Source organism: Elgaria multicarinata, chromosome 7 (assembly GCF_023053635.1).
Source record: "Elgaria multicarinata webbii isolate HBS135686 ecotype San Diego chromosome 7, rElgMul1.1.pri, whole genome shotgun sequence".
Lineage (NCBI taxonomy): Eukaryota > Metazoa > Chordata > Lepidosauria > Squamata > Anguidae > Elgaria > Elgaria multicarinata.
Window position 1 is genome coordinate 110646759 of NC_086177.1, and position 26360 is coordinate 110673118.

The following is a 26360-nucleotide window of genomic DNA, read 5'->3' on the forward strand; positions in this document are numbered from 1 at the left end:
TAATCCTCCTGCGCTCCATTTTATCCTCACAACAACCACCCTGTGAGGTAGGTTGGGCTGAGAGTCTGTAACTGGCCCAAAGTCACCCAATGGGTTTCCATGGCCGAGTGGGGACTAGAACCCAGATCCCCCGACTCCCAGTCCAACACTTTAGCCGCTACACCATACTTGGACTCTTTTCAGGCCGGTGTCCATATTGCACCCTTATCTCTGCCAAGACTGCTGAGATCTTACATGGAAAAGAGTTGCTATTTCCCATTCCTAAAAACACACACACAAAACCCTCACACTTTTATTAGAACTAGTTTTCGAGTCTCTCCCGGAAAGGTATTTCAGGGCATCCTCAACCAGTCCGCCCTTCATCTCCCTCCTCTCTAATCAAACCAAGTTTCGTGGAGTTGATTGCTGCAGAAAACATCACTAATAAGAAACCACCACGGATACTCTGCCTGCAATTTCCAATTTGTTTCCCAGCGTCAGGTTTAATATGCTGAAAGCTGTTTCAGTTTTGAAATCTTCTTTTATTGAAAAATTGTTGATGAGCAAAATGCATAATGCTCTCCTAGTACTCCCTGCCTCATGTGCGTCCCCTGGGCACCAAAATAGTCTTATCTTCACTCCCTGGCTGTTCCTCAAGCATATTTACATTGTTAGCTTCACACACAAAAAGGTATGATTATGTCAATAGGAGCAATTTTAGCATTAATAGGATGGTTACGGGCAGAAATGCGAGAGATTGCTTTGTGCGCTATCGAGAAAAAAAAAGGAGGGGGAAAACATATGTCACAGAAGAGTTTTAATTGTTCTTTGTTTCAGAATCTTATCTTCAACAGAGACCCACAAAGAAGAAGAGAAGGGAGGGAATAGGAATGAAGACGAAACTAAAAAATTAAGCTGTATTGAACAATGGGAGGGGGGGGGAAAAATGGAGTCAAAAGTAGCCATTCACTGAATCACTATTTATTCATTCATTCATTTATTGCATTTTTATATCGCCCAATAGCCAAAGCGCTCTGGGCGGTTCACAAAAATTGAAACCATAATAAAAACAACCAACAGTCTAAAATAACTATTAGTGAATTGCTTTTTTTTTGGGGGGGGGGAGAAATGCCCTGCCAAAGGTCACGTTATTCAACCCACATGGGATGAGGATGGGTGAGCATTTCGTGGCGGTTCATTTTTGATAAGAATTTACCCAAATTCACAAAGTTCGCCATACTGGGGTCAAAGAGAACTTCAGATTTATTTATTTATTTATTTATTTATTTATTTTAAAAAATCAAATTTGGGAGAGACTGAAACTTTGACAGAAATCCCGAGCCACCCTTTCTGCACAACATTACGTTTTGTGTAAATGGAGCATTTGTGGGTTGCTGTTGTTTTGAACCATTCGAGCAACATCACTTTTATGGAAATCCCCAAGCTGCCACTTCTGTGCAAGGGGAATGGATGGCTGCCAGATTCGCTTGTCGGGTGCAAAGATGGAGGAGTCCGCTGGATTCCTGGACCTAGTTGGGTGTTTTCAACATCCTTGCCAGTAACTAAGCCTTAGCAGGAAGGTTTGGGAGACGGCAAACTGCACAAAAGCCTGCACGGACAATTAGTACTTGGCAGAAAGATGCATGGGCATGTTGGGAATCCCAGAGGGCTGGGCACGGACCCCTGGCAGGCCAGATTTGTTTCCCCAGGGCTTGGGTTCTCCTTCCCTAATGTTGTGTTTCCCAAAACCTCCCGCCTTCTTGGGAGACAATAACGAGGCCCGCTAAGTAATCCACAAAGCTTTATTCAAAACTTTAGACCTGAAGAGAGTCTAATCTCTAGGAACTTTCTCCTAGGCAAAACTATGCAAACTAAGCGAGAAAATTGTCCTTTCAAAAGAATGGAAAGCCTTTTCCCAAGATGCGTTAACTTCAGAGAGACTAGTTCTGAGGCAGCTTCTGACAAGATGCGAGCTGGGCTGACTTTCTCTCGCCTTCCTTTAGCTCCGCCCATTTTAGTCTATGGCGTACTCTAGGATCGACTAACCTCTCCATGCTCTCCCCCTTGGAAGAATATTAGAATCATAGAATCATAGAATAGCAGAGTTGGAAGGGGCCTACAAGGCCATCGAGTCCAACCCCCTGCTCAATGCAGGTATCCACCCTAAAGCATCCCTGACAGACGGTTGTCCAGCTGCCTCTTGAAGGCCTCTAGTGTGGGAGTGCCCACGACCTCCCTAGGTAACTGATTCCACTGTCCTACTGCTCTAACAGTCAGGAAGTTTTTCCTGATGTCCAGCCAGAATCTGGCTTCCTTTAACTTGAGCCCGTTATTTTGTGCCCTGCACTCTGGGAGGATCGAGAAGAGATCCTGGCCCTCCTCTGTGTGACAACCTTTCAAGTATTTGAAGAGTGCTATCATGTCTCCCCTCCATCTTCTCTTCTCCAGGCTAAACATGCCCACTTCTTTCAGTCTCTCTTCACAGGGCTTTGTTTCCAGACCCCTGATCATCCTGTGTACTGATCATGACTGTGTAGTGTTTGCCCTTGAGGAGATAAGCTCTGGAGAGGGTTCACTCCCAGCTGGTGAAGAACCCATGAGAGCTTTCTCCCCCACTGGTACAGGCTGGCCTATGTCTGGCGCCAACTCCTCTACTTCAGCGTCTGATTCTGACTGATCACCTGAAACACCTTCTTCCAAACCAAGGGGAGCAGTGCTAGACATGACACCTATTTGAACTGGAGGTATCCACGAATGACCCCAGGACCTTCTGCATGCAAAGCCGGTACCCTACCACTGAGTGACAGTCCCTTCCAAAATGGAAAGATGGGCTCTGTCAACGTCTCCATAGAAATAAAGGAACCATTTCTTTCCCATGCTGCCCCAGTGTGGATGGTGCCACATTTCTTTGAAGGACCTGTACTAAGGAGACCTTCCCTCCACTCCACTGAGCTCCCACCCTGGCAGGGAGGGTCTGAAAAAGAAAAGCACAGAGCATTGCTTCCTCTTTGAAAAAGACGTTTTCTCTTACGTACATTTCTCTTGGCTGCGGTTAATTGAAATTCAATCGGAGTCCATGGCGCTCTCCGGGGGGTTGGAGAACTTTACCTCTAGTGAGATTTTATTTTAACAACTTAAACGGTGATTAAAGAGGACTCTGTGCAAACTCAGATCTTTGTGGTGAGTCGGGACTGGTGGGAGGTGCTTTGGGAGTCAGGAAGGAGGAAATGAAGCAAAAGAAATGAACAGAACAAACTGGTAATGAAACATTTAGAAGGGAAGAAATCTCTGGACATGGAGCCATGAAGGACGACTTAAAATCCTCTGGTCCTCAATGTGGAAGTGTGGTGGAATATGCATTGCTGTGTGTAGAATTGATAAGAATGGTCACTCTACAAAAAAAAAAAAAAGAGGGCAGGGCTCCTGCAGCTTTCACTGTTGTGATGAAGAGGGAATTCCACCAGGTGCTGCAGGCATACAAAGGACACCTGCTGAAATTCCCTTTCCTAGGCAACTGTTAAAGATACAGGAGCCCTGCTCTCCTTTCCATAGGGTCACCCTAGGTGGTGGCAAAGTTAAGGTCAATTTAACCCTTCCATTTTGGATAGGGGCTTTGAAGAGGAGGGCAAGAGGATACTTGAAAGGTGGGCACGCAAATGCTAAGAGAGCCAGTGTGGTGTAGTGGCTAGAGCGACAGGGTGGGAGTCGGGAGTTCTGGGGGGATTCCACACGTCGTACTGAGGGCGCTTTCATGGGCCCCCAGTGCGCCCCCAAAGTGATCGTGTAGCTTGCCTTTTCAAAGAGACGAGGAAGAGGCGTCCTTGCTGCCGCCGCCACCCACCTACCTCCTCGCCGGCTGGGTCGGAGAGCTCGGCGGAAGAAGGCGGGGTGGAGAGCCGCTCTCCACCCCGCCTTCTTCCGCCGAGCTTTCCGACCCGGCCGGCGAGGAGGTAGGTGGGTGGCGGCGGCAAGGACGCCTCTTCCTCGTTTCTTCTCAGGCAAGCTACACGATTGCTTTGGGGTCGCACTGGGGGCGCATGGAAGCGCCCTCAGTACGATGTGTAGAATCCCCCCTGGGTTCTAGTCCCCACTCAGCCATGGAAACCCACTGGGTGACTTTGGGCCAGTCACAGACTCTCAGCCCAACCCACCTCATGGGGTTGTTGTTGTGAGGATAAAATGGAGAGAAGGAGGATTATGTACACCGCCTTGGGGTCCTTGGAGGAAAAAAGGCGGGATATAAATGCAGTAATAAAATAAGAAGGATTCCCCCATAGCTCAGGCAGAACATGTGTTGCAAGAATACAGGGAGAAGGGAGAAGAAGTGGTATGCCGCCCCAAACCCTCCGGATCTAACACCTGGGGTAGGAAAGGGAGGGCGCCCTCCCCAGTGCTACTAAACTTATTTATTTATTTATTTATTTATTACACTTATATACCGCTCCCATAGCCAGGGCTCTCTGGGCGGTTCACAGAAATTCTAACATTAAAATAAAAACAAGTATACACAATTTAAAATTCTAAAACACAGAACAAACACACATAAAGCATTAAAAAACGTTTTTTAAAAAAACCAAACATGTGGGTGATTAAGATGTGCCGCCATATGCCTGGGCAAAGAGGAAAGTCTTAACCTGGCACCGGAAAGATAGCAGTGTTGGCGCCAGGCGAGCCTCATCAGGGAAATCGTTCCATAGTCTGGGGGCCACCACCGAAAAGGCCTTGTCCCTCGTTGCCACACTCCAAGCCTCTCTCGGAGTAGGCACCCGGAGGAGGACCTTAGATGTTGAACGTATTGACCGGGTATATTCACATCGGGAGAGGCGTTCCATCAGGTATTGTGGTCCCAAGCCGTGTAAGGCTTTATCGGTCAAAACCAGCACCTTGAATTGGGCTCAGAAACATACAGGCAGCCAGTGCAAGCGGACCAGAGCAGGTGTTATACGGTCGAACCTTCTGGTTCCCGAAATCAATCTGGCTGCTGCATTTTGCACGAGCTGCAGATTCTGAACCGTCTTCAAAGGCAGCCCTACGTAGAGTGCATTGCAGTAATCTAACTTGTAGGTTACCAGAGCATGAACAACTGAAGCCAGGTTATCCCTGTCCAGATAAGGGCGTAGCTGGGCCACCAACCGGAGTTTGTAGAAGGCACTCCATGCCACTGAGGTCACCTGAGCCTCAAGTGACAATGATGGATCTAAAAGAACCCCCAAGCTACGAACCTGCTCCTTCATCCAGAACCAGTAGAACACCCACCCACCCTGTCCTGTCAGCGGAGTCACCTACTAACAGCATCTCAGTCTTGTTCTGGAAATGCACACAGAATTGTAAGCAAACTCCACCTCAAGACAAACAAACAGTTAAGTCTAGTACTGGCATTTTGTTCTCCATTATTCCTCTTTTCTGAAGGTTTATATATTCCGTCCAGTGTCATAAGGGGTTACCTACTTTCCAAAATATTATTCCGGGGTGGAGGAAATGAGCGAAAAAGAGAAGGGACTGGGGAGGCACCAGCAACTGGCAGCGTTCACCTTTAATCATGTTATAAACGCTGCGGCCAAGGAGGGGTTTAGAAGAATACAATTTCCCTCCCTTTCAATAATCCATCTCTGCGGGTATTAAAATAATGCTGCATTTCACATCGGAATGAGATGACAAGCTGGATGAGAGCTCCCATTTATTTCTCCGGTAACCGTGTGACCTTTCGGCAGGAGGGGGCGAGACGTGATTTAAAGCCGACACAAATGCAGTTTGGTGAGAGCAGAACGGAAGAGATCATTGGGGGGGGGGGAGTGAAAAGCATCATGATCACCCAACTCTCCCCCCCCCCCACTGCCCTGACACAGTCTTTCATGCAGGCGTTTCAAAACGTCATCTTGCAGAGCGATGCTGAACCAGTCAAAGAATCATAGAATAGTAGAGTTGGAAGGGGCCTCTAAGGACATCAAGTCCAACCCCCTGCTCAATGCAGGAATCCACCCTAAAGCATCCCTGACAGATGGTTGTCCAGCTGCCTCTTGAAGGCCTCTAGTGTGGGAGAGCCCACCACCTCCCTAGGTAACTGATTCCGGTGTCGTACTGCTCTAACAGTCAGGAAGTTTTTCCTCACGTCCAGGGGGAATCTGGCTTCCTGTAACTTGAGCCTGTTATTTCGTGTCCTGCACTCTGGGAGGATCGAGAAGAGTTCCTGGCCCTCCTCTGTGTGACATGTCACAACCTTTTAAGTATTTGAAGAGGGCTATCATGTCCCCCCTCAATCCTCTCTGATTCCTCCCACCCCCACCCCGGTAGGCTCAGGATGGGAGAACATGTAATGTTCACTGAGGTTCTCAAATTCCTCATTGGAGCTCATTTTGCCTTCTTCATATTGCCAACAGAAAAATGCACATTTTTAAAAGCATGCACCCAATAAGCACTTTCTTCACATAAGCTAAAGCATGAAAATGCAGACTTTAGGGAGAAATGTGCACTCAGGAAATTTCAAATAATCATAATCATCAACATCATCATCATCATCAAATCCCAAGGATTGCATTCCTGATTGTGCTTGCACTCAGGGCCACGTGATTTGCGAACAGGAACAGAATTCCCGTACATCCTACTTAATGCTCAGTCCATAAAAGGTAGGTGCTGGAGCTTAAGCCTCCTTTGCCTTGAAACCAAGTCTTTCCTACTCCTTCCAGTTATAGAGAGGCTGGTCGGGAATTTTTATTTGTTCCTTAATTATTCTCAGCAGTGCTACAAAAACACTCTGCACATACCTTGTGCCATTCGCTTTTCACCAATGAAGCAAATGATGTTGCAGAAGCAGAAACCACGTTCCAAACTATGCCTGGTTGACAGCTGGTTGGCCACTGTGTGAACAGAGCGCTGGACTAGACGGAGCCTCGGTCTGATCCAGCAGGGCTCTTCTCATGTTCTTATACAACGAAAGCTCCACTTATGCTGCCGCTTGCACAAGTGATTGCAGATCTTAGGTTTAGAAAGTGATCCGCTAAGTGCTTACTCAACCAATTGCACACCAGGAAAAGGCGTCGGAGTTCCACCAGAACAGCGATTTCTTCCACCAAATGGATTTAGGCTCATGGCGTCTTGCCTAAAGCCTCCCAGTAAGATACAAGATGTGGAACATGCAGGGTCATACTCTTAGTAGGGGTGGCTGAACTCAGCTGCATCTCACCTTGGCAGGCACTCGCCCCACTGTTGCCTGCATCTTCTCATTGGGCCGCATGGCCGCCATTGACACAGGAAGAGTGTCTGCTGAGCACTTACAGGGGCCTCACGAGCACTTGGGCTGGGACCTCACTTGTGCCAGGAGTGCCCAACTGCATCCAGGGGTGTGTGGATGCAGGGAACGGGGGGTCTGCCATACTCTTGGACCCAGTTGGGCAATTTGGGTATCCCGCCAACTGCACTCCACCCACATTCCAAGGCACATCTTGGCTTCCCCGCATGCTAAAGTCTGGTCAGCGTACAGCAGCAACCCCATCTTTTGAGCAATGTCAAGTGGCCCCATCAGGGCACGGATGTGTCTTCAGGACCTGCTGGAACCCGTGATGCCAGAAATTGACAACACTACGTAAAAGCAGTATGTGTGACCGCTCAACTACAAATCTATGGTGCAACCACACTTAGGAAAAGGTAGGTATAAAGACAACTCAAATGATCCAGGGGCCGGAGCATCCCCCCTATGAGGGAAGGTTACAACAGCTGGGACTGTTTAGCTTGGGGGAAAAAGGAGGGTGAGGAGAGACATGATAGAGGTGTACAAAATTATGCATGGTGTGGAGAATGTGGATGGGGAGACATTTTCCTCTCAAAATACTGGAACCCAATGGGGTCATCCCATGAAGCTAGTTGGTGGGAGATTCAGGACAGAAAAAAGGAAGGACTTCTTCACGCAGCAAAGAGTTAAACTATGGAATTCACTACCACAACATGTAGTGAGGGCCACCAATTTGTATAGCTTTAAAAAGGGGTTAGATAAAGGCAGTTAGACAAATTTCTGGAGGACAAGGCCATCAACGGCTACTAGTCCTATTAGCTATGTGCTACTTCCAGTAGCAGAAGCAGTAAGCCTATGTATCCCAGAACATGGAGAACATGGGTGGGAGGCTGCTGTTGCATTTGTGTCCTGCTTGTGGATTCCTGGTCAATAGCCAGAACAGAATGCTAGACTAGATGGACCCTTGGTCTGATCCAGCAGGGCTCTTCGGATGTTCTTATGTTACGTTATCATTGATCAACACTGATAACTAGACAAAAAGGTTTGTGTTCCCAAAGGAAATGCAAGTCAACTCCCACCTCAGGGTTGACATGGATTTTTGTGTTGTCATATAGGGTCTTAACTTTACTGCCTCAATAGATTCACAAAGCATTCAAATCACTGGTGCCGTGCTTTGTGAATTCCCTGGCCATTGTACCTGGACGAAATGAAATCAACGGTAACACTGCATTAACAGTGGCACAGGTTTTACACCTTCAATTTCCTGGTTTTATTTTGCTTTCGAGAGGAATGAGGGGGAAATATATTATAAAAGGGAGATCAAGAAGGAATAATAGGTGCAAATCAGCATGCCTGCAAGACATGAGGCTGCATTAATAGAAGTATAGCTTCCAAATCACGTGAGGTACTGGTTCCTCTCTATTCGGCCCTGGTTAGGAGTCTTCTACAGCACTGTGTCCAGTTCTGGGCTCCACAATTCAAGAAGGATGCAGACAAGCTGGAGTGTGTTCAGAGGAGGGCAACCAGGATGATCAAGGGTCTGGAAACAAAGCCCTATGAAGAGAGACTGAAAGAACTGGGCATGTTTAGCCTGGAGAAGAGAAGATTGGGGGGGGGGGGAGACATGATAGCACTCTTCAAATACTTAAAAGGTTGTCACATAGAGGAGGGCCAGGATCTCTTCTCTATCCTCCCAGAGTGCAGGACATGGAATAACGGGCTCAAGTTAAAGGAAGCCAGATTCCAGCAGGACATCAGGAAAAACTTCCTGACTGTTAGAGCAGTACGACAATGGAATCAGTTACCTAGGGAGGTTGTGGGCTCTCCCACACTAGAGGCCTTCAAGAGGCAGCTGGACAACCATCTGTCAGGGATGCTTTAGGGTGGATTCCTGCATTGAGCAGGGGGTTGGACTCGATGGCCTTGTAGGCCCCTTCCATCTCTGCTATTCTATGATTCTATGACTACAGGCCCACATAATGGAAATACCTGTTGAAATGTGCAGAACTGAACGCCTTTTTTAAATAAAATAAAATAAAATATGTATGCACTTTTGAATTGGAATACAGTTTTCTGGATCCCTATTCGTACAGGCAGAACTACAAGGGAAAGATGGAATTTACCCAATAATGTGAGAAAGGGAGCATGGCATATGTAGGGATGTTGCGAGCATCAAAAATGGATGCTCAGCCCCTGGATGCAGGTTGACGAGCCTCAGGACACTCGTACATGTTCTCGCCAAGCCCTGTGTGCTCCGGGAGCGCTCCACAGTCACCTGCTTCTCGACGTAAGCCACCATTTTTTTACACAAGATGGCAATTCCATAATTTTCATATTTTTAATGTTGCACAAAATGGCGGCTGTGAAAGACCATCTCTGCAACATTCAAGAGGTGTAAAGAGACCCCCTGAACCTGTAACATTGCGGAAATGGCCCTGTACGGCTGCCATTTTGCACAGATTTTTAAATATGGAAATTATGGAGCTGCCGTCCTGCGTAAAAAAAAAAGGGGGGCAGCTTGCACTGTACAACAGATGGCCGTGGGGCACTCCCAAACTGCCTGCCAAGCCCTCCAGTGGCTTGTATGGTCCAGCAGGTGGGGAGCAGATGGCAGCAGCGACTCTGCAAATACTCATGAAGCCTGGGTCCATCCATCTTAAATGTAAGAAGAGCCATACTGGATGAGACCAAGGGCATACCACATCCAGCATTCTGTCTGCACAGTGGCCAACCAGCTTCCCATGGGAAACCCACACGGAGGACATGAGTGCAACTGATTCCTCCCACCCATGTTCCCCGGCAACCTCTATGCACAGTGCCTCTGATACTGCAGGTAGCTTTTCACCATAGAGACTAGTAGCCATTAATAGCCCTACCAGGTTTTGAGAGCACTTACAAGGGAGGATCAGTGGATGGAAGACAAGGTGAGGAACCCCACCCCACCCTAATACTCCCATAGAAATACTACCCAGGTTATTATATTTGTGTGTGAGTGTGTGTGTACGCGCATTTTTTAAAGAGAATTGCTAGTAACATCTTTCCTCAGTAGAGTTTGATGAAATTTGTTGGCAGAGCCCCGTCTTACAATGGAATGAATCCTGCCAAATTCCAGACAGATAGGTGCAGGGGCTTTTGTGAAAGCAGGCTACACAATTTTGTTTTGTTTCTTCTTCTTCTTCTTCTTCTTCTTGTGAAAGCAGGCTTTAAATTTTTGTTTTGTTTCCTCTTCTTCTCCTTCTTCTTCTTCTTCTTCTTCTTCTTCTTCTTCTTCTTCTTCTTCTTCTTCTTCTTCTTGTGAAAGCAGGCTTCATAATTTTGTTTTGTTTCTTCTTCTTCTTCTTCTTCTTCTTCTTCTTCTTCTTCTTCTTCTTCTTCTTCTTCTGAAAGCAGGCTTCACAATTTTGTTTTGTTTCTTCTTCTTCTTCTTCTTCTTCTTCTTCTTCTTCTTCTTCTTCTTCTTCTTCTTCTTCCTCCTCCTCCTAGGAGGAGGGCTTTCTCCGCTGTGGCACCCCGGTTGTGGAACGAGCTCCCCAGAGAGGTCCGCCTGGCGCCTACACTGTACTGCTTTCGTCGCCAGCTGAAGACCTTTTTATTCACTCAGTATTTTAACATTTAATTTTAACTTAAATTTAAATTTTACTGTTTTAACTCTGTATTTTAATCTTATATCAACTTTGCTGTGTGGTTTTATCCTGGTTGCGCTTTTTATACTGTATTTCGTAATTATGTTTTAAACTGTTGGTGTTTTACTGTGGTTTTAATTTTTGTGAACTGCCCAGAGAGCTTCGGCTATTGGGCGGTATAAAAATGTAATAAATAAATAAAATAAATAAATAAAAAATTCTTCTTCTTGTGAAAGCAGGCTTCAAATTTTTGTTTTGTTTCTTCTTCTTCTTCTTCTTCTTCTTCTTCTTCTTCTTCTTCTTCTTCTTCTTCTTCTTCTTCTTCTTGTGAAAGCAGGCTTCACAATTTTGTTTTGTTTCTTCTTCTTCTTCTTCTTCTTCTTCTTCTTCTTCTTCTTCTTCTTCTTCTTCTTCTTCTGAAAGCAGGCTTCACAATTTTGTTTTGTTTCTTCTTCTTCTTCTTCTTCTTCTTCTTCTTCGTCTTCTTCTTCTTTTTAAGGATTTGTTTATTTTATTTTATTTTATTTTGTAGGCAGCTCATATGAAATTGATATACATCACAGAAATGTCCCTACAGAAGAAACATTCAGCGTTTCAGAGGAATAGGTGCAGGAGGTTTTGTGCTGTGTACCTTTAAAGTTTATTGTTGTGGGTGGGACTAAAACATGTTCGGGGGGTTATGCACACATCATGGAGATGCCGTAAGAACATAATTTAATATTGCAGAAGGGTAGGTGGATCAGGAGTTACTGTGGATGAAAAACAGTTTTGCGGGGATGGGACGTCTGCTCAGTCGACAGCACCAAAGTCATAGAAATGTTCAGTGTTTCATCCTTGCTAGAGTGGATGGATGGCACTTCATTGAGAAAACATTAAAAGTGTGTACCGCAGAGCTGGTGTGTTGATCCTCCTTCAGGATGAGGGCTGAATTCAGCTTTGAGGGAGTTTTGGGGAGCCACATACCAATGGTGGGTAAAGTGATCAGGGCGAATGGCAAAATGAGTGAGGGCAAAGTTTCCCCCAAATACCAATGCGTTGTGGCTTAAAGTTCATACTGCCAGTCACTAAGCCTTAGCAGAGGTGTTTCGACTAGGGCTGTGCACGGACCCCCTCGATCCGCTATGCGCCTGATTCGCAAATTGCGGATCGGGCCTGCTCCGCCCCGCGTCGAACTGCCTATGGTCTGCTCCGCTCCAGAGCTCAGGATCTGAATTAGAGCTCCGCAGCAGCGGGAGTGGCAGCAGGTAAGGCCCCCTCCCTCCTCCCCCCTTGCCTGCGTCCGTCCGCGGACCGACTGCTGCTTCAACTGAGCCCGAGGACTCAAACAGGAAGACCAGGCCTGGTCTTGCTTTTTGAGTCCTCGGGCTCAGTTGAAGCAGCCACTGGACCACGGACGGACGCAGGTAAGACCCTTCCCCCCAGCCCCCTTACCTGGCTCTGCCGCCGTCGCTGCACGGACTGTGGTTGTGGCGGCAGCGGTGCCAGGTAAGGCTTTCCTCCCTCCTCCCCCCTTACCTGTGCCCGTCCGCGGTCCGGAGGCTGCTTCAACTGAGCCCAAGGACTCAAACTGGAAGACCAGGCCGTGGTTGTGGCCTGGTCTTCCGGTTTGAGCTTCAGCCTCAGTTGAAGCCGTCGCCGGACCGCGACAGAGGCAGGTAAGCCCCCCTCCCCTCTGCCCCCTTACATGGCTCTGCAGCCATTGCCACAAAGACTGCAGCAGCACCAGGAAAAACCCCATTTACCTTTCTTTCGGAGCTCTGGATTGAGGCGAAAGATCCACCTTCATCTCAATCCGCTCTGTGACACTCCGCTGCCCCCCGATCCTCTTCGCCTCTGCCTTAAGGGGAGGCGAAGCACCCCGATCCGCTTCTGCTTCCCCGACCCAAAGCAAAGCAGAGCACACCCTAGTTTCAACCTTCGAGAGGAAAATGGGAGAGCCAGGAAACCATCACTTGATTGGCAGCCATGGGGAACAGTGTGGAACCAGGGGAAGCGGTGTGGCCGTCTAAAGGTGGATTGGGAACCGAAGGAGGCAGATTTGGTCTGTTTCAACATCCCTCACCCAGGTTTAAGTAGAAGTGCAGTGAGGAGGCAAAGGTGAGCATTGTGGTGTTATATCGTCACTACAGCAGACATATTATATTAACATTCTGGATGTGTAACCCCCTCTTTGAGTTTTTTATTTTATTTTCAATTAAGTTTTCTCGGTTGTGAGATTCTGTTTCTGATGAAGCATTTGTGAAACAGGTGAAAGAAGCCGGAGGCCTGTAAGTGCTCAGTTATTCCAAACTATTCTGTTATCATTCAGTCTTTGTAAACTATTTTTGCTCGGTTATTGTAAACAACTTGTGAACCGCCCAGAGAGCTCTGGCTATTGGGCGGTATAGAAATGTAATTAATAATAAATAAATAAATAAATAAACTTGTTTAGTTTCTTGCAATCTATTTATGCTCGGTTACTGTAAACAACTTGTTCAGTTTCTGTAAACTATTATTGTATTCTTATGCACGGTACGTGATACGGCACAATTAATACGTTACATAAAATGTTTGTTTACCCCAGTTCTTTTGATACCATGTAATATTCTAGCAGTTGTGTGCTGGTTAGCATCATTCTATTTGGGGAGTTAAAAGAAACCATGCAATAGGGCTGTGCAAATCCAGTCTCTGCTCCTCCGGGCCGGGCACAGGAAGATCAGGCCGGAGGAGCAGAGGTCTGAGGAGGTCGATCTCACCAGCGGACCGGCAGAGCAGGTGATGGTAGCGTACAATCAGGAGTTGTAGACCTACTGTATACCCACTATCCCTGGGCCCTGGTAAGTACAGCCCTCCAAGGCACTGGATGCTGGGAATCGTAGGCTGCATAGGAACGCTAGGCCTTGCATTGAAATGGCGGATCCCTCATAAAATGCTGGATCCGTCATGAAATGGCCTCCATGCTTTGAATTTTCAAATTCGAAGCACGGACTTGTACAGCCCTACCACAGTGACTAACATCAAGAAGGAAATGAGAGGTTTGTGTACGTGCTCGAAATATATTGTAGCTTAATCTGAATCAACACTGCACTTACCTGCTTCCTGGTTCTCTGTCCTGTGGGAAGCAGGGCTTTGGACTTCTCTGCAATTTTCTGCCAAGAGAAGGGGGTGGAAAATAGAATTACTGGTCAGGATAGAATTGAAATGCATTAGAATCTTGTTTATTCATAATTTTATACACACAAAAGAAAAGAAAGAGGGAAATGAGTTAACTGTGCGATTTAGGAATAGGAGGGTAGACCTTTGAGAAACTAGAAGTAATTTAAACTTCAAGGGTGACAGGGTTATCAAAAGCAATCCACGGATTTTACAAATGACAGCTGCAAGTGTGGAGAAGTAGCAATTTGCTACTCAAGAACAGCCCCCTTCAGGGCCATTCTGGGGGCGGGGGGAATGCAAAGGATAATTTTGTCAAATTGTAATTTATTAAAAATAAATATATAGAGGGAAAATAACATGCTTAGCTCTAGATGAAACACATATTGGGGGGGAAAGAAGCAGTCGTAGCAGAGATACATCCGTCGTCAGATATATCTCCAGGTACATCGATCCAGCATGTGCAGGAGAGTTGGAATAAAATAATAATAATACAAGGCAGAAGTATTTATGATGATTGGGAACATTTTAGAAGGAAAAAAAAAAAAACCTAAACTCCTTAAATACAATTCTGGAAGAAGTGGGAATGGGAAACACCATGATATTATGAAGTTCACAAGGAATGGTCCAGCTGGACATCAGGAAAAACTTCCTGACTGTTAGAGCAGTACGACAATGGAACCAGTGACCTAGGGAGGTTGTGGGCTCTCCCACGTTAGAGGCCTTCAAGAGGCAGCTGGACAACCATCTGTCAGGGGTGCTTTAGGGTGGATTCCTGCATTGAGCAGGGAGTTGGACTCGATGGCCTTGTAGGCCCCTTCCAACTCCGCTATTCTATGATTCTATGATCCTTTTATCACTAGGAAAACAGAGACAGTGAAACTGGGGCTTAGTCGGTCAGCCCAAATTCTTGTCCCTGGAAGGCATGTATAAAAGACCCCAGCAGGCCCTGCCACTTTGCAAGCAAGGAGGCAAAGGAACAGCCTTAAACATGGTTTGCTGTTGCAGATGTAATGTTCACCCTGGTTAATACAATCATAGCCCTCAGCTAGACCTACCAGGTCTAGTGCAACGAAGGGGTGAGGATCTCGCAATATTTTCATTGCGAGATCTCCCGCTATGTTTACACGTGGCGCGCGACGACCTGGGAGGGAGAGGACGTCACACCCGCCATTTTGTGTGTTTTTTTGTTAAAGGAGAAGAGCGCACAAATGCTCGTGCGCAAAAGGTCAGGTTTTTTTTATTTTAAATAATTTCCCCCGCTCCTCCCAACCAATCCCCGATGGGCACAGAGCCCCCGTGGGCGGGTCCCAGCTCCTTGCGAGTAACCGCGAGGAGCCGGACAAACCGTGATGCCTGCACACACTTTCCGCGGTCTCGGGATCAGCCCGAGACCATGGAAAAAGCAGGCTCAAAGGGTAGGGCAAGATCCCGAGGAAAGGGAGGGAACATCATGTGGACGCACAGGGACGATCTTGGGGATTACCCCGGGATATCGCCCTGTCTAGTTATGGCCATAGTTGGTAAACCCACTTCAAACCATGGTTTCACACCCTGGTTTTCAGTCAATTACATCAGGGTGAGCAACTTGGGCACTTCAGATGTTTTGGCCTATAACTCCCGTCACACCTCAGCACTGGCCATGCTGGCTAGTGCTGACTTGAGCTATAGGCCAAGACATCTATAAGGCCACAAGTTGCCCACCCTGGTTTAGGTATTTAGATAATACACCTAGCTATGGTTAAAGAAAATAAACCATGGTTAAGTGTTATGTCTGTTACCCCTGTAGGGGTAAGTCAGGCAGCCTAGAAAAAATAATGTACTTCTATCCCATCCAAAGAAGCTTACTTTGGAGATGCAACACCCCCCTCTTCTGCTCCCCCCTTTGCTTCTCCGTAGGTGAACCACCCCGGTCATGGCTATTCAACCTTCAGGTGGGGTGGGGGGGAGATAGAACCCACAGTCCCGATGCAGTAAGCCCTCCAGCTCAGTAACCATTCTTCTTATCTCCTTCCCTTTCCCTCCCCAACCTTAGAAATGCCTTTTACCTTTTGTACTGCGCCATATCGCTGAATGGCATCAGAAAGTTGGTTCTTCAGCCGGTCCAATTGGAGTCGTTCTTGCTAGAACAAAAAAAGAAGATGAACAAGCACATTTAGCATATAAGAGTCCCTTACATTTGTGCTAGCAGTATTCACATATAGTAAACCCCTAAGACACTTTGACCTCTGTGTTATTTATAGGACCACCAGGCGAATGGGCCCTACATATCTTCCAGATGTGAACCATTACAGTGTATGCACAAGGACTTAACGCTCCTCACTTCTGGAGCTAAGTGCTCTGATATCTCCACTGGGTTATCTAGAGAAGATTAATTGTAGCAATGCAGATGGTGGTGAAATCCAGATACCTAGCACCATTGGGGCTGTTCATATGATGCTTTGATCTGTTGTATACTATGGCTTTAATTATGAATTGCCCAGAGAGCTTCAGCTATTGGGAGGTATAAAAATGTAATAAATAAATAAATAAATAAATAAATAAATAAAGCGCCCTCACATTCTATCCTCAGGTCACCTAGTAAGTGCCTATGTCTTCTGACATGAGGCATGTGGCCAATCAAAGGCAGAAGTTCCTCTGTATTAGTACCCTTCTAGCATTGGGACAAAAATCCACCTGGGCCCGGAAGGGCAGTGGATGTCCACGTGTCCGGCCTTTACAGGCCCAGACGAACCTACCCAGAGCCAGGACAGGCCCGTAGTCCTTTGTCCTTTCCCTCTTCTGAGTTAATGGCACACATCAGCAGGGGGGGACGACGACACACCATTTCCCCAAGGCTGGGGAAATCACATATCCCCCCGCCTCCTTCTAATGGTGGTGGCACCATTAGTGTAGGTGAAAAATACACAATTTCCCCAGCCTTGTGTCCTCACCCCCATGCCAACCAGGGCCTTAAAGGTCCTAATAACAGGGTCTTTAAGGCACCTATCAGTGTGTGGCGGGAGAGAAACATGCCCCCATGCCAATTGAGACATTAAAGGCCCCCTTAACGTTAAGACGGCCTTTAATGCCCCAATTGGTGCAGGGGGAAAGCAAAGTGCGTTTTCCGGGGCTTCCAAAAAGTGTGCAATTCCCCTGGCCATGCTATTGTGTGCTGGTGGAATTGCACACTTTCTGGAGGCCCCAGAAAGTGTAATTTGCTGAGGGCTCAGGAGGTTTGCATAGCCTCCTGAGAGCTCAGCAAACCTGACTCCTTGGAGCAGGGCCAGGACCTGCAAGGTCTCTAAAGCTTAAACTCTTCTCCTGGCGGATCTACCAGGATCATTCTTTCAGGAGGCCACTGATGGTTAGAATGACAGATTCAGGCCACAGCTAGACCTAAGGTTTATCCTGGGATCATCCAGGGTTTGCCCCTGCCTGAGCACTGGATCCCCTGTGTGGCACTTAGATGAACAGGTTTGAGCCCTGGATGATCCAGGGATAAACCTTAGGTCTAGCTATGGCCTAAGACTGGAGGAACCCAGGATTCAAATCCTCTCAGAGGTGAAGTTCTCTGGGTGACCACGGTTTCTCAGCTTTACCTACCTCACTCAGATGTTAGAGAGAACAATGCATGGGTAAACATATAACTAATACTACAATGATGGAGTCCTCTCTCTCCCTCCATCCCTCCCTCCCTCCCTCTCTCCCTCCCTCTCTCTCTCTTTCTCTTTTCATTTTAGAAGACATTTGATGTAGTGAGCGGATGGGAACTTTTAATAGAATGCTCTTAATTGTTTCTGTTTCAATCTATTTCATTTCATTGGCAGCTGTGTTTCAAACCGATTCCAATTTGATACATGATTTAAAGGCACTTCCTTGGGCCAGATTTTAGCTATTGCTCTCACCAAAGACATACCCATTATGGATAAATAAGATTTCACAGCTATCTGCCCCCACGTCTTCCTTGAAACGTGCCAGGTGGAACTGAACCACAATCTTCTGCTCCATTATGCCATCAGAGCGAAGACACAAGGGCATCCCATTGTATGCAACTTGCATTTCCTCTGTGGTACGTCTTGCAAATGCAATCACTCGAACGGTGCTCACAGACGGAGCGCGCCACATTGTTGTGCAAACCGCTCCTGAATGATTCAATGCGCAGAAGGGATGTTTTTTCTGAAGACCGAAGGGGGAGCCGCGATTTTCATTTGCGTTACGTCGGAGTCGAATACAGGAGGAGAGACATCAAAGGGTAAAGTATGGTTGCAATTTGAAGAGCTGATCAGACACAACCACTCCATCATGGAGCAGAGGAAAACGGATGCACTTGAAAGGCGTAAGGAGAACATGCCACTCAGAGCATGGTTGCTATCATGACAAATCAGGAATCTAATTCAGGAAATCTGGGGGTGGCACACTCTCTCAGAGAGAAAGGCATTCAATCATGTACATGTCTTCTGCTCCTATTACACAGGGCAGTTCCTAATTTCTTGAACTAGTCTCAGGTAATATACTGTCCCTATACAGCCTGGGACCAATACTGTTACCTTTTTGGTGCCAGGTCAAAATTTTTCTCTTTGCCAGGCATTATTTATTTATTTATTACATTTTTATACCACCCAATAGCTGAAGCTCTCTGGGCGGTTCACAAAAATTAAAACCATAATAAAACAACCCGGATCTGCTGAAAGCTCGTAGTTGTTCTAATGCTTTTATGGGTTTTTTTAAATTTTGTGCTTTTAGGGTTTAAATTTTGTGTGTTGGTTTTTAATGTTCAATGTTTTCACCTTTGCGAACTGCCCAGAGTGCTTTAGCTATGGGGCAGTATATAAATGTAATAATAATAATAATAATAATAATAATAATAATAATAATAATAATGATGATGATGATGATGTCCATGGCAACAGGAAAAGGTCACAATTATTCCGTTAGTCACATCAGTCACTGGCATCACATCAAAAAACTACAGAAACTCTTCAGAATCTGGGCCTACCAAAATACATCCACACCACCTTCCAGAAAGCAGTCATACTTAAAACATGCTCAACTGTCAGGAAATCCCTGAATCTGTAAAAGACAGCATGACATGGCAAGGCCCGTCATGTCCATCTAGAAAAAACGCCATGAGCGAGAAAGAGACAATAATAATAATAATAATAATAATAATAATAATAATAATAATAACGGCCTTCGAAGAGATTTTGAGTATTCTTTTAAAATTATTTTCTTAAAGAACAGGAGTACTGCAATTCCATCGGCATTGTAGACAAAGGATAGAGAACAGTGGCATTATTATGGTCTTTTCTTTTTCTTTTTACCCCCAAATTCTTTTTTGTTACAAGATGGGGGATCCTTGGCTCAGCAATACTACAAACGAGAAGGATCTTGGAATTGTTGTAGATCACAAGCTGAATATGAGCCAACAGTGTGATGTGGCTGCAAAAGAAGCAAATGCTATTTTGGGCTGCATTAATAGAAGTATAGCTTCCAAGTCACGTGAGGTACTGGTTCCCCTCTGTTCGGCCCTGGTTAGGACTCATCTAGAGTATTGCGTCCAGTTCTGGGCTCCACAGTTCAAGAAGGACGCAGACAAGTTGGAGCGTGTTCAGAGGAGGGCAACCAGGATGATCAGGGGTCTGGAAACAAAGCCCTATGAAGAGAGACTGAAAGAACTGGGCAGGTTTAGTCTGGAGAAGAGCAGATTGAGGGGAGACAGGATAGCACTCTTCAAATACTTCAAAGGTTGTCACACAGAGGAGGGCCAGGATTTCTTCTTGATCCTCCCAGAGTGCAGGATACGGAATAACGGACTCAAGTTAAAGGAAGCCAGATTCCAGCTGGAAATCAGGAAAAACTTCCTGACTGTTAGAGCAGTACGACAATGGAATCAGTTACCTAGGGAGGTGGTGGGCTCTCCCACACTAGAGGCCTTCAAGAGGCAGCTGGACAAGCATCTGTCAGGGATGCTTTAGGGTGGATCCCTACATTGAGCAGGGGGTTGGACTCGATGGCCTTGTAGGCCCCTTCCAACTCTACTATTCTATGATTTTAAGTGCTTATTGCTTTAACCTGATCTGTTGAATGTCAGTTTTAGTTCCTCTCAATAAATTACTCCTGGATTAAGTAACTGTGTGTATAATCTTCAAATCCCCTTAAATTTTTAAAGTGCCAATTTTTGGGATGTGCAGTGTACTATGGTGTGTGTTTTTTTAAAATCCCTTGAAGTGTCAAGGCTGCATGGAAAAGGGACACTTACGGAACAATCTTATGCTTGTTTAGAAAAAAAAAAAACGTCCTTCATGCTGGCTGGGGAATGCTGGGAGTTTTAGGATTTTTTTTTCTCTGTCTAAATGTGCATAGGGTTGTGCTTGTAGTTACAAAACAAAACAAAAAAAGTGGCACTGAGAAATTCACCCACCCCTAGATAATTCTCATAGTATTCCTCTGTTGATTTTACACATCCTTCTGGATAAGAAACATTTCTCTCTCTCTCTCTCTCTCTCTCTCTCTCTGTTCTCCCCAAAGTGCATGAAACAGTATGCAGAATAATGGATTCAGAAAGGACTGACTGCAAAGCTTTAGATCAGTGGTTCTCAACCTGGGGCGCTCCAGATGTGTTGGACTACAACTCCCAGAATGCCCCAGCCAGCTGGGGCATTCTGGGAGATGCAGTCCAACACATCTGGAGCGCCCCAGGTTGAGAACCACTGCTTTAGATCGATAGAGGCTGTCTTACTCCATGAGAAGCTTTATTTTGGAAGACTATTTGGAGATCCCCCAAGAGAAACATGGAGCTTCAGCAACCGGTACTCACCAAAGCTATTTGTTTGGGAGAAGGGGGAAACATTTGCAGGTTTCACCTCAAAATTTGTAGGTTTAATTATTTAAGCAATATAAGGAAAATGAAGAAAGCAGAATGCTGGAGATCTGTTATACCAATTAAGTGGGGAGCATCGGAAGTTATTATGGGCTGCCGAGATGGAGTAGCATGGTTGCTTCTCAGGTTGGAAGATGGGTGCTTCCTGCGCTCGTAAATTGTACTCTACTTTGTTTATATTCTCTCCAATCCAGACTTTCTCTGGTTGTAGCTTTTGCTGCACTCCCGGCTCTGATAGCAATGACATTCAGCTATCAAGAACTGCTATGTTCCCCTCCACACACACTGTATTTCTTTTCTTTTCTTTTGGGTCAGGGGAACGGGAAAAAGTTGCCTTCATTCAACTTCCCATTGGACCCAATTTGTGTCCCGAAAAATGCCTCCGGAGGTATGAGAAACGGCCAATTTCCTGCGTCTCGATAACAGACGGTGAGAAGAAATCTTTCATTTTATCTCACCTCAGCTTTCATTCGGTAACTCAATAATCCCGCAGTTTACTGCTTCATAGGGAGGGGGGGGGGGGAATCCCCTGTGCTATGTTTCCAAAGGCTGCGGTAGACTTTAATCACCATCTTTTATTTGGCTCAATTAACTTATTTCTAGCAGGGATTCCTCTTCTCCCAGAAGGAGTGGATTTATTAAGTTGTTGCTGGGCTTGGTCCCTTTGTAGATGCATGTGATGGGGTGAGAGCGGGATAGCGGTCCTGAAGAAACCTCAGATGGTTAGGTTGCATATATATACTCTTAGAGCCATCTCTGTCGCTGGAGGGACAAGTGACCACGGTGGCTTGGCGTGCCTTTTACCAGCTTTGGCTGGTTAGCCAACTACGGCCTCTCCTGGAAAGGGATAGCTTGGCCACGGTGGTACAGGCATTGGTAACCTCAAGATTGGATTACTGCAACGCCCTCTATGTGGGGCTGCCCTTGAAGCTGCTCCGGAAGCTGGAGCTAGTGCAGAACGCTGCAGCTCAGCTGTTGTCTGGAGCTGCCCCTTTCCAGCATGGAACTCCTCTGCTGAGGGAACTGCACTGGCTGCCTATTTGCTACCGGGCCAGGTTGAAGGTTCTTCTACTTGTGTACAAAGCCCTAAACAACTTGGGACCAGGATACCTGAGAGAGCGCCTTCTCCCCTACCAACCTGCCCGGTCACTGAAGTCATCCGAGGGTCTGCTCCTGTTGGTTCCACATAGACCCATCCTCCAATTGAAGTCCACCAGGGGAAGAGCCTTCAGCGTGGTGGCCCCCCTCCTGTGGAATTCCCTGCCTCTGGAGGTCAGGCAGCCACCAACTTTGTATTACTTTCAGCACCTCCTGAAAACGTCATTGTTCCAGGAAGCCTTTCCTTAATGACCAGCTGCGGTTCACTGTATATTTTCCTTCTTTTAAAATCTATTTTAAAGTGTTTTTTTTCTGTGTGTGTTTTATTTTAACTTTTAAACCGCTCTGAAATTCTGAATGGGGAGAGGAATATAAATATTGTGTGTGTGTGTCTATGAGATAGAGAGAGATGGAAATGAAGTTCTGAGCAGTTTTAATTGATTATACCGCTTCAGATTGAAGGAAGGGATTACATTTTTTATCTATTTGTACAGTGCACTGGGGACATTATTTTTTAAAACCTAAAAGGTGATATACAAATAATGTTAAGTACGGGCTTCTCGGTAGTGGCCCTACATCTTTGGAGCCAGTTGATATCAGAAGTCTGCCATGCTCCATCATTACAGGCTCTTAAGAAGGCTTTGAAAACATATTATTTTACCTTGGTCTTCTCTTGATTATGACTACTGTTGTTGCTGCTACAGCCTTTATTTATTTATTTATTTATTTATTTAATTAATTACATTTATATACCGCCCCACAGCCGAAGCTCTCTGGGCGGTTTACAACAATTAAAAATAGTAAACATTAAAAGTATACAAAAATTAAAAAAAAAACATAAAAACAGTATAAAAACAACAGTATCCATTTAAAAACAACAATTCTGGGGTCCATTAAAAACAAACTTAACGTTGTTAAATGCTGTTAAAATGCCTGGGAGAAGAGAAAAGTCTTGACCTGGCGCCGAAAAGATAACAACGTTGGCGCCAGGCGAGCCTCATCGGGAAGATCATTCCACAGTTGGGGGGCCACCACTGAAAAGGCCCTCTCCCTTGCTGCCATCCTCCGAGCTTCCCTTGGAGTAGGCACTCGGAGGAGGTCCTTAGATGTTGAGCGCAGTGTACGGGTAGGTTCATGTCGGGAGAGGCGTTCCATCAGGTATTGCAGTCCCAAGCCATGTAGGGCTTTATAGGTTAAAACCAGCACCTTGAATTGGGCTCGGAAACATATAGGCAGCCAATGCAAGCGGGCCAGAATCGGTGTTATATGCTCAAACCTCCCTGTTCCAGCTATCAATCTGGCCGCTGCATTTTGCACAAGCTGCAGCTTCCTTTGCCGTTGCTGCTTGTTTTATTCTTTACTCTTGTTTTTATTGCCATTTTACTGTGTTTATGTTTTTTATCGCTTTTAACATTTTAACTGGGTTTTTTAAATATATGTTTTGTTGCTGTAAAGCGCCTTGGGAAGGCTTCTGCCCTGTATGGCAGCCAAAAAAATACTTTAAATAAATAAATAGTAAAGAAATACAGCTGGAAGTCTTGGAAACTTTTCAGATTTCAGTTTGTGATTTATTGACTGATTGTAAGGAAGCTTGACTTTAAAAAAAATGTTGAGAAACACACACACACACCCAAATATAACAACTTCAAAAATCGTGTGGGTGGAATCCTTCACACAAGTACCAGGGAGTAAGCCTCATTTATCTCAGTAAGATTACTTCTGAGTAGACATGTATAGGATTGTGCTGTAAATCACCCAGAATCTTCCCAGACTTTATCTCAAAGGTCACTTACCCTTGAAGAACCTCTGATGACCTCAGTCAGCTGCCGGATAGCATTTGTGCAAGTTGTGATGGTTTTGTTAGTCTCTTGCTGAGTTGTGTGCCTTCAAAAACAAGCAAACGAGAAAGGTCAAAGGGTTTGTTGCAAACATTCCAAAGTTATTCCAAGAGTCATCCATGCAAATATAGAGGGAAGCTAATTTACAGAAGTAGTCCATACGGATCAGGATGTCGGTTGTAAATGGCAGAGTAATTTCAGTATCATTAAAATGTAGTTCTGTATGTAGGGTAGATTCCCAGATCTCTCTCTCTCTCTCTCTCTTTATAACTCTCCCCCAAAACAAACAAAACAACAAACAGCTAGTGATAAGTGTCTCCTCCATCCTATCCTCCACCAACAACATTTAGTAGCTGAATGTGCTTTACTGTATCAGGCTATGTCAACTTCTGCAGTGTCAGAATGCACTTTGCTGTGTTAGGCTACCAGGGAAGGGCTGATAAAAAAAAAGTGTCAAGGGTACGACACTTCTGAAATAGCTGATACTTGGCTATTCATCCACCATTTTGAAAATAGATTTAATTACACTGCACTGAAAATAAACAATTTCCGAATAGAAGATCAATTTGAATAACTGTCAACCTATTATGAGATCTCTTTATGTTGTAAACCGCCCAGAGAGCTTCGGCTGTGGGGCGGTATATAAATGTAATAAAATAAATAAATAAATAAATTAGCTCCTCTATCATAGAATCATAGAATAGCAGAGTTGGAAGGGGCCTACAAGGCCATCGAGTCCAACCCTCTGCTCAATGCAGGAATCCACCCTACAGCATTCCTGACAGATGGTTGTCCAGCTGCCTCTTGAAGGCCTCTAGTGTGGGAGAGCCCACCACCTCCCTGGGTAACTGATTCCATTGTCATACTGCTCTAACAGTCAAGAAGTTTTGCCTGATGTCCAGCTGGAATCTGGCTTCCTTTAACTTGAGCCCATTATTCCGTGTCCTGCACTCTGGGAGGATCGAGAATTGATCCTGGCCCTCCTCTGTGTGACAACCTTTGAAGTCTTTGAAGAGTGCTATCATGTCTCCCCTCAGTCTTCTCTTCTCCAGGCTAAACATGCCCAGTTCTTTCAGTCTCTCTTCATAGGGCTTTGTTTCCAGACCCCCGATCATCCTGGTTGCCCTCCTCTGAACACGCTCCAGCTTGTCTGCGTCCTTCTTGAAGTGTGGAGCCCAGAACTGGACGCAAGACTCTAGATGAGGCCTAACCAGGGCCGAATAGAGAGGAACCAGTACCTCACGTGATTTGGAAGCTATACTTCTATTAATGCAGCCCAAAATAGCATTTGCCTTTCTTGCAGCCATATCGCATATCTCATACCAGTTCTTAGCAACTGATCCTGATATTAACGTAGTGTCCTTCTTTCTTCCCAATTATAACTAATAGCCAGCCTAATGGCAGCAAGGAGATGGATAATCATTTCCATATCAACTGGCCAGACCAATTATGATCTCACATGACAAAATATTACAGATAACGGATTTAACTGTAAAATATAACCAGTCATTTCCTCTTATTTGATCAAGGACTAACTTCCAGAATTTCATTATCTTAGGGCTTGTCCAATAAATTTGACCTATATCTGCTTGTATAGAGTTACAGCACCAAAAAAACCTCCCTAATCATTCAATGTGGAATAGATTTGGCTTCAACAGGCATTTTTGCACCCTACATTTCACTCCCTTCCAATCTAAAATAGCCTTCCCCAACCTGGTGCCCTCCAGAGGTTCTGCACTTCAATGTCCCAGACAGCAGATCCAATGGGTAGGAATGCTGGGAGTTTTAGTCCAAAACATCTGGAGGACACCATGTTGGGGAAGGCTGCTCTAAAATACTGTTAAGGGTAGTACTTCAACTCAGCAATATTACATCTCCAGGGGCTGCGTTGTTCATGGGTTTCAGCAACGGGTCATCAAGGAAAGCCACTAGTCACCTCTTTGTGTTCCCAAATGATCCCAGTGCCTTCCACCTCACACATGATACTGATGGTTGGTCCCATGGTCTACCATGCAAGGCTCTTCAACCCTAGAAGCTGTGGCATTTACCTTACATCCTGCCTGGACTTTAAACTCTATCCTGGTCCACTTTCCTTGGTTCAAGGTAGAAAAATGGAATGATAAGAGTTGGAAGAGACCTCAAAGGCCATTTACCCCAATTCCTGCCAATGCAGGAAATCCTACAGCAGAAGTAGGCAGGCTTTTGGGGCTGTGGACACATTTGGCAATCTCAGAAACTGTCCTTGGCACCATCACAAAATGGCTGTCATAGGAGGCATAGGAATTCCATCATAGGGCAGCAGATGGCAGTTGGAGGATTTGTATTCAAATGCTGTCCATATTTTGTTAATGTAAAATACACCTTCTCCAATAGATCTCTACTGGATATAGACCACCAAGAGCTCTGGGGAACTGCCTGGGGACCATGTTCCCCCCAATCATTGGGTCTCCCAGTCCCTTCTTGCAAAGACGGAATGCCATACCTGGGTTGGTTAACCATTCCCAAATACAGGAAGGCATTCACCCTAGCAAGATTTAACGTCCTCCCCTCCAAGTTGCTGGAGGGCAGATATAAGAAAATTCCATCCAAAAACAGATACTGCC

General features: G+C 45.7%; 1 protein-coding gene across 2 annotated transcripts in view; it reads right to left on the bottom strand.

Annotated features, from left to right (window-relative positions):
- Positions 1 to 26360, bottom strand: part of TSNARE1 (t-SNARE domain containing 1) — a 504015-nt gene that overhangs the window by 214228 nt on the left and 263427 nt on the right. For both annotated transcript variants that reach the window (XM_063131213.1, XM_063131212.1), the window contains exons 6-8: positions 23713 to 23803; positions 16008 to 16082; positions 13899 to 13955 (exon numbers count right to left, since the gene is read on the bottom strand). In XM_063131213.1, the coding sequence (XP_062987283.1) occupies positions 13899 to 13955; positions 16008 to 16082; positions 23713 to 23803 (223 nt within the window). The remainder of the gene's footprint in view (positions 1 to 13898; positions 13956 to 16007; positions 16083 to 23712; positions 23804 to 26360) is intronic.